Below are 7,371 nucleotides of genomic sequence, written 5' to 3'. Positions count from 1 at the left end.
ATGTCAAGTTACAATCTAACTAACTAAATATATAACTATCTTACTAACTATATAACTATGTAACTAACTATATATCAAACTATGTAAAGTATCCATCAATCAACCTATCAATCTAAATATTTTTCTACCTATCTAAATCACTACCTAAGTATCCATCTATCTAAGTATCTATCTAACTAAGAAGAAAATTACCTTGCAGACGGTGCAGGGGATTGGGCGGCGTGGAGGCGGGCTAGGGCGGCGGCGCCCAGCGCCCAGGCTGGCAGGGAGCGGCGCGGAGGGGGCGAGGCCCGACGCCTAGGCCGGCGCGGAGCGGCGCGCGGCGGGGGCGAGGCGCGGCGGGCCAGCGGGGAGCGGCACGACGGGGGCGAGGCGCGGCGGACCGGCCGGGAGTGGCGCAGCGTAGAACAAGCGTCGAGTGAAAGTTGATACGAAACCAGACTGGGCCTCTCTGTAAGCCAGCTTGGTGGCAAGATGTATGGTGCCCAGCTTGTCGCCAAGCTGGCTGCCACGTCAGCATCTATGCCGGCAACGTGGCCTCGACCTAGGCGTCAAACTCTTTGACGCCGAGACATGTAAGCTTAGTACCACCAATGATGGCGATGAGCTAAGGGTCTAGATTTTGAAAGGATACCTCCAGGAGCGTATTTGTGAGAAACTTTCAAAAATAAAAATAAAAAAACAAAAAAGTTGGGCGTTGGGGGCGTTGACGGTTGGGATTGTACGGAGTAGTATACTAGCGACGAACGGATTTGTCCGTCTGTTTGCTGAGCAGAATAAAAGGCACATAAAAATGCGTGCATGGGTATCCTGGTTCATCGATCGTTCATCTGGACAAGAAATCTGCTGCGGACGGCGCTCCAGAGTTCAGACCGGTCAGCGCACTTGCTTGCGCCTTGTTGAAATCTCATGATTTCATTCTCTGCGTCCGTGTTCTTTATCTGCTTGTTTTGTCGTGTCTCCATGAACTTTTCGAGCAGATATTTTTTTTTGGATGATGCATGGACGCGACGAGAAACGACGACCTCGATCCACAATATCTCCTCTCACGCATTGCATGTCGGCAAGAGCGGCACACGGTTTGATCATCGGTAAACATCCTCACCAAGGGAGGGGGGGAAAAAATCTAGCGCGTTAAAAACTGCATGCGTGGGAGATGAGGAATTTCACCGCATTGGACACGTATACTACTACTAGTATTCTTCCGTGTGCTCGGAGGAGAAGAAGAAGGAGAAGAAGAATACAGCGTCAAAACTGGCCCTCTCTCCGTGTTCTCCACCTGACAAGTGTCGAGCAGCAAGTGGAGGAGGGCAGAGGGATCAACTCGGAGCGAGCGAGCGGCCACGTCACCGTCTCCGTTACTAAATAGGCCACGTGCGCGAAAGGATCAGGCCGGGAGAGCGCGCGGCGCGATGACGCTGAACCGGCAAGTCTTCGCGGGAAAGCGCGTTGGGACGAGGACGACAAGACCCATTTGGATTTGGCTGCTAACTAATACTACTCCACTGTAATTAACATCTCCCTTTACAGTACAAGGAGTCCTACCATTCAGCTTGATTACCACGCGTGCCGTATCTAAACCCATCTCTACTACCAGTAATTACTTGAGCTGGATGACCAGTAAAAAGTTTTCCAGCGGCGAGGGAGAGAGAGAGAGAGGTGTAGGAAAATGACACGCTCGGTCAGAACCGTGCGCCGGTCAACGATCCAAAGGCACGAAAGAACCAGTGTGAACCACCGCCAGGATCACTAACGAAAAATCAGTTTTAAATAAAAAAAACTACTCGGAACCAATTTGCTCCCGAATTCTCTTCCAATTTTTTAATTATCTGTCGGTGTATTGATTAATCAGTCCCTTTTTTTTATCGATCCTGTTGTTAAATCAGCAGCAGCTGACCAAACTAAAAGCTACTACTGGCAGCAGACCCTGGGGCCTGTCTCTGGACTCTCCAGGTCTCTCCAGGTGAAGCGAACTTGTAGTTTGGAACCACCCAAACAAGGTACAAGTTTGCATTCGCCCAAACCCAAATGCATTGCACCTTGTGGCTCTCACTGTACAGAAAACGGCGGGGGGGTTTTCTTTTTCTTTTACCATCTTTTCTTTTAGTTTCTGGGTTCATAGAAAAAGGAAGGGGCGGCGGAAATTCCGGGGACGGACACGTGTCACCCTTCCTCACCCCGGGGCCCTGCGCCGCCTATATATACACGGCGAGACCCTGTCACCTTTTCCGATTCGTCATTTGCGCCGTCATCTGCTGTGCCTGTGCATCCTCGGACGTTGGTGTGCATGTGTGCTGCGCGCCCAAGGTGGCGAACGCGCAGCGAGGGGGAGGGCTCGCCGGCGCCGGCGACGGCGAGGAGGAGGCCGACGAGGAGGGGCAGGCCGCCGTCGCAGGGACGACGACGACGGCAGCGGCGTGGCGGATGCTGTCCGGGTACGAGCGCAGCCGGGAGGCGGCGGTGATGGTCGACGCGCTCGCGAGGGTCGTTGCCGGCGGGGCGCCGGCCGCCGGGGCCCGGCAGGTTGTGTCGCCGGCGGGGGCGTGGCCGGGCTACGACTACGACGCTCTGTCACCGTCTTACTCAGCACAGGCTCACGGTAACCACATCTCCTAGTCGTTTGCCCATTCGTCTAGTTTAGCGAGGTTGCATCTCCTTTCTGCCGTTGCAAACAGAGCAGCGGTTCAGCTCAGCAACACCAACTTCAACAGGGCTTGCTCTGCTCTGCTCAGCCCTTGTCATTGCTCTGTTCCGATCCATTGGCCCAAAAAGCTTTTCCTTTCGCTGTTTCTCTTTTTCCACTTCTGCTCTACGTGCAAAGTGTTTGCATACCACGTAGCATGAAACTTTGTATCACCATTGGACTGTTTCATTGTTACAGGAAAAAAACTGTTTTTTCTTATGCAAGTCAACTTAACCATTCATCTTCTTCCTTCATTCTATCTCCCAACACATCATCGTGCTCTTTAACCATTCAGCCGTAGATATACATCATAAATAACAAAATTTCATATAAAAAGACATATCATAAAAAAAATTGAAAATATTTGAAGACAAATATTTGAAGATGACTATGAAAACACCTCCACCCCCAACTGCTGGCCATCCATGATGATCTACTGTTGGATTCGCAAAACTAACCCGTCATGACGTGACGTCCCATACTACATCATGTTGTAATTGCTCCCACCCTAACATTATCCTCGTCTACCGGACCTAGCTACGCCAAACTAACCCGTTATGACATGACGCCCCATACTACATCATGTTGTAATAGCTCCCACCCTAACATCATCCTCATCTACCGAATCTAGATACACTTACCTTTCTATGAACATCTTCTAACTCTAACATCACCGTCGTCTACTGGCCTAGCTACTTGCCTTCTAAGAACAGCGTCTGCCCTAACATTATCGTCGTCTCATAGGCGTATAGCTACATATCTTCCAAGAACGTGTTCGAAGATAAGAGAACCATTGCAAGATAATCCCTTAACCACAACCATCAACTGTCGCATAATGTTCACATCATCGACAAAAACATTTGAATAGTCATGTATAGTACAGGAGCGCGTGGGTTTTTTCTTCTTCTTTTGTTTTACTTTTATTTTATTTTTTTGTTTTTGTTGGCCTCTGGTCCTCGTGCCCTTGTTGGGGTTCTTCACATTTCTCACGAGTATACAAGTTTGCACGGATGAACGTGCTTTCCCACCACTACCAACTCAAGCATGATGCATGCTTAAGGCTTTGCAGCTACAAAAACAAACAGAATAAAACACAAATGGTTGAAGAAAGGACAGTGCCAGTGTGACACATGTTTCAGTCACTGGATACCAAAAATTTCGTGTCAATGTTTTCTTCAAAGTTTGTCCCCTCGTGTATGTTGTGTACTTAGAATGTGTTACCGATTGTGGGGAAAAAAAAAGGTAAAGTTGCAAAGTCTGTTCTTTGCCGCGGTACCTAGGGTAAATGTTTGCCGTTCCAGCTCCACAAAAATAATCAAATATGACCATAAAATCATATAATAAAATGACGTCGATAGTCGGTACCAAAATTATTCCATGCTTTTTTTTTTCAAACAAAGCATGTGCTTCTCACCACTTTAGGTGACAGAGACGGACACACAAACTCCTAAAAAAGGGACAAAAATTATTGTGCGCAAGTAGTATGCTCAGTTTGACATTGCTCCATTGATCAATGATCGCTTGCCGTTCAACTCACAAAAAAGGAGAATTAAAAAAGATTCGTTCTTGATCCAAAAAGGTGATGTAAAAAGTCAAACACAGGAACAGAGCAAAAAAGATTCTACAATTCTTTTCTTTTTGGAAGAATATCGTCTCCACAATTCAACTGCGTTCGTGTAGGGAGTGAATAGTGATGATGATTGATGACGGCAATTCATATGATTAGTAGGAGAGTAAAAACGTAATCTTTGAGCACCGGAAAGGTCTGTTTTTTTACGGCTCGTGTTGTGTGCGCAGAGTACGGAGCGGCGTTGGCAACACCACCGCAGCACTCGCCTGCGGCGGCGGCGGCGTCGCCGGGCTCGAGCCAGCAGATCCCCTCGCCGTCCTCCGCCGATACCAGCGCGGGCAGGAGCGGCGGCGGCGCGCCGCGGAGGCGGTACCGCGGCGTGCGTCAGCGGCCGTGGGGGAAGTGGGCGGCGGAGATCCGGGACCCGCACAAGGCGGCGCGCGTGTGGCTCGGCACCTTCGACACCGCCGAGGCCGCCGCCCGGGCTTACGACGAGGCCGCGCTGGGGTTTCGCGGCAGCCGCGCCAAGCTCAACTTCCCGGAGTCCGCCACGCTCCGCCCGCCATCAGCGCCGCAGGTGGCCGCGGTCCCTCCGCCGCCGCCGCAGAGGCCTGAGGCGCTGCTGGAGTCGCAGGCGCTGGCGGCCGGCGCCGGCGGCGGGGAGTACTCGGAGTACGCCCGGTTCCTGCAGGGCGCCGGCGAGCCGCCCCGCTTCTTCGAGCCGACGGCGCCCGCGGCGCCGGGATCGTCGTCGTTCCCGGTGTTCTTCAGCTTCGGCGGGGGCGACGGCGGAAGCGACGGCGCCTCGCACCATCCCTGGCCGCCGGCGAGCACCGGCACCAGTAACAGCGGGGCAGGCCACCCTCCGCCGCCGGCGACATGGGCGGACTCGGGGTGGTGGCCCGCGCCGCCGCGGGACCCGTCTGCCGGTTGACCCGGATCGAGTTTTTGGCCCATTTTTTCCCACGTTGGTTGACACGCGGACCGATTTCGGTCCGGAAACACACATTCATACGGCATCTAGAATCTTAGATGTAGTGCTAGAACTTTTCATTTTTTGAGAGAGATGAGTTTGTATTCGTGGATTCTTTTCGAATAAACTTGGGTTGCTTTCTTGATTTCGAGCAAATTTTTTGGATTCGGTTGATAATCCTGTATTGAGAATTCTGAACTTGTCCCATCAATGGCGCGGCGGGAGTTTCTGCACCGGTGGTGTCCTGCCCTGCATTTCCGGCTCACTTGGGTCTTGTTTGCTCAATTTGGGGTGTCCAAAATACTGTAGCAATACTGTAGTGTTTCGTTTGTATTTGTGAATTATTGTCCAAATATTGACTAATTAGGCTCAAAAGATTCGTCTCGCAAAGTAAAACAAAACTGTGCAATTAGTTTTTAATTTCATCTACATTTAGTACTTCATGCATGTACCGTAAGTTTGATGTGATGGGGAATCTTCTTTTTGCATAGTGTTAAAGTTAGAATTTGAAGGTGAACTAAACAAGGCCTTGCTCACGAAAATGACGAGCACTTCAGCGTAAACGTGAGTTCCCTGTGCTGTGGCTGAATCAGAAGTTGCCCTGGCTGTTGATCTTGCAGCACTGTCAGCGACTTTCAACAGACGTGACTGCCAGCGACTTTGAACACACATCTAGTGTGCTGCAGAGGATGTATCTGGAACCTACAGAGAAGAGGGATAGAGCTCAGTTGTTGTTCCCCACCTTGGTCGTCAGAACGCAGTGGACTAACAACGGGATCAACGCCTGCAGCTATCAGATATTCAGTCCGGCGATACAAGGCATTGACCAACAGTGTAAGCGATCCAAGATTTTCTCGGCGGCATTGCCGGAAGGGAACGAGGACGTCGACGTCTTGACGTACGTGGGCGGCGGAGGACGAGGAACGAAGCTTCGGTATGAACCCGAGCTTCGGCTTCCCAGCAATGGCGACGCGCACGATCGAGCTGGATGCTGATTGGTTCATCACCATGTCATGTTCTCTGTTCGTCGACGCTGTCAATCGTCAAAGGAAAGCCGACGGCGTTCGCATTTGAAATTTTGGACATACACTGCAGTCAGTCAGAGGACACCTGACGAGGTTAAGCGTTAAGGAACCCTAACTCGTTTCTTGCCGACGACCGGTCGCTGTCTCTCTCTCTCCCTCTCCCGCACCTTCGAGCCCTGGAGGCGGCATCGGCAAGGCAAGAAGCAAGTGGGCGACGGCGCGACGGCGACGCGGCGCGGCGGGGGGAAGAAGAGGTAGCGTGTAGCTGGGCCGAGAATTGTGCCAAGGCGGGGTGAAGCGGCGGCGGGGCTGGGTCTGCATGAGGAAAAAGCCCGGGTGGGTGGTCGAATTTGTGACGGGCCGAGGTTGAGTACGGAAAAAAAAAAGAGAAGCAGAAAGTCTATTTTACCTTTTCTATTGTATTTGTCATTGTAACAGAGTTAGTCCATGTCACATCGGATATTCGGATGCTAATTAGGAGGACTAAATACGAACTAATTACAAAACTAATTGCAGAACCCCTAGGTTAAATCGCGAGACGAATCTATTAAGTCTAATTAATCCATAATTAGCGAATGTTTACTGTAGTACCATATTGTCAAATCATGGACTTATTAGGTTTAATAGGTTCGTCTCGCAATTTAGCTTAGAAGTTGTGAAATTAGTTTTGAATTAGCCTATGTTTAATACTGACAGAGGTTAAAATTTAGCTAGGGGATCAAACACCCCCTTAACAATAGATCGTTTATATATTTGTTCCTAAAGAGACTCATATTTTTCCGCGTCCAGACCTCAACGGGGCATCTGTTGACACCAATTTTGTCCTATCCCTAACTATGAAATATCGATATTAAATTATATTATATTATATTGATGGCTAAATTCCATCTAAATAAGAAATAAGTCAATAAAGAAAAAGCAAATCGGAGAAGAAAAGTTAGTGGTTAGGGCTTTCGGGTTTGGGTTGGGCTGGGGAGACAAAATCTGCCGAGCTTAAAGGGAAGCCCGGGGAGGCAAGCCGGACTGGCAGGGTGGCTTGGCCGGGCGGCGAAGGTGCCGCCAGTCGGCGGTGTGGGACATCCGGAGGGGAGGGATGGAGCGGGGGTGGAGCATGTCGGAG

General features: G+C 50.5%; 1 protein-coding gene across 1 annotated transcript; it reads left to right on the top strand.

Annotated features, from left to right (window-relative positions):
* Positions 1–2,028: 2,028 nt before the first annotated feature.
* LOC101771844 lies at positions 2,029–5,491 on the top strand. The gene is made up of 2 exons (XM_004980144.4): positions 2,029–2,599; positions 4,481–5,491. Exons 1-2 carry the CDS (start codon positions 2,029–2,031, stop codon positions 5,185–5,187), a joined length of 1,278 nt encoding a protein of 425 aa, XP_004980201.3. The 3' UTR covers positions 5,188–5,491.
* The last annotated feature ends 1,880 nt before the right edge of the window (positions 5,492–7,371 follow it).

Source organism: Setaria italica, chromosome VIII, assembly GCF_000263155.2.
Source record: "Setaria italica strain Yugu1 chromosome VIII, Setaria_italica_v2.0, whole genome shotgun sequence".
Taxonomy (NCBI): Eukaryota; Viridiplantae; Streptophyta; class Magnoliopsida; order Poales; family Poaceae; genus Setaria; species Setaria italica.
The sequence above is the reverse complement of the archived record's forward strand: the minus strand, read 5'-3'. Positions and strand labels throughout refer to the sequence as shown.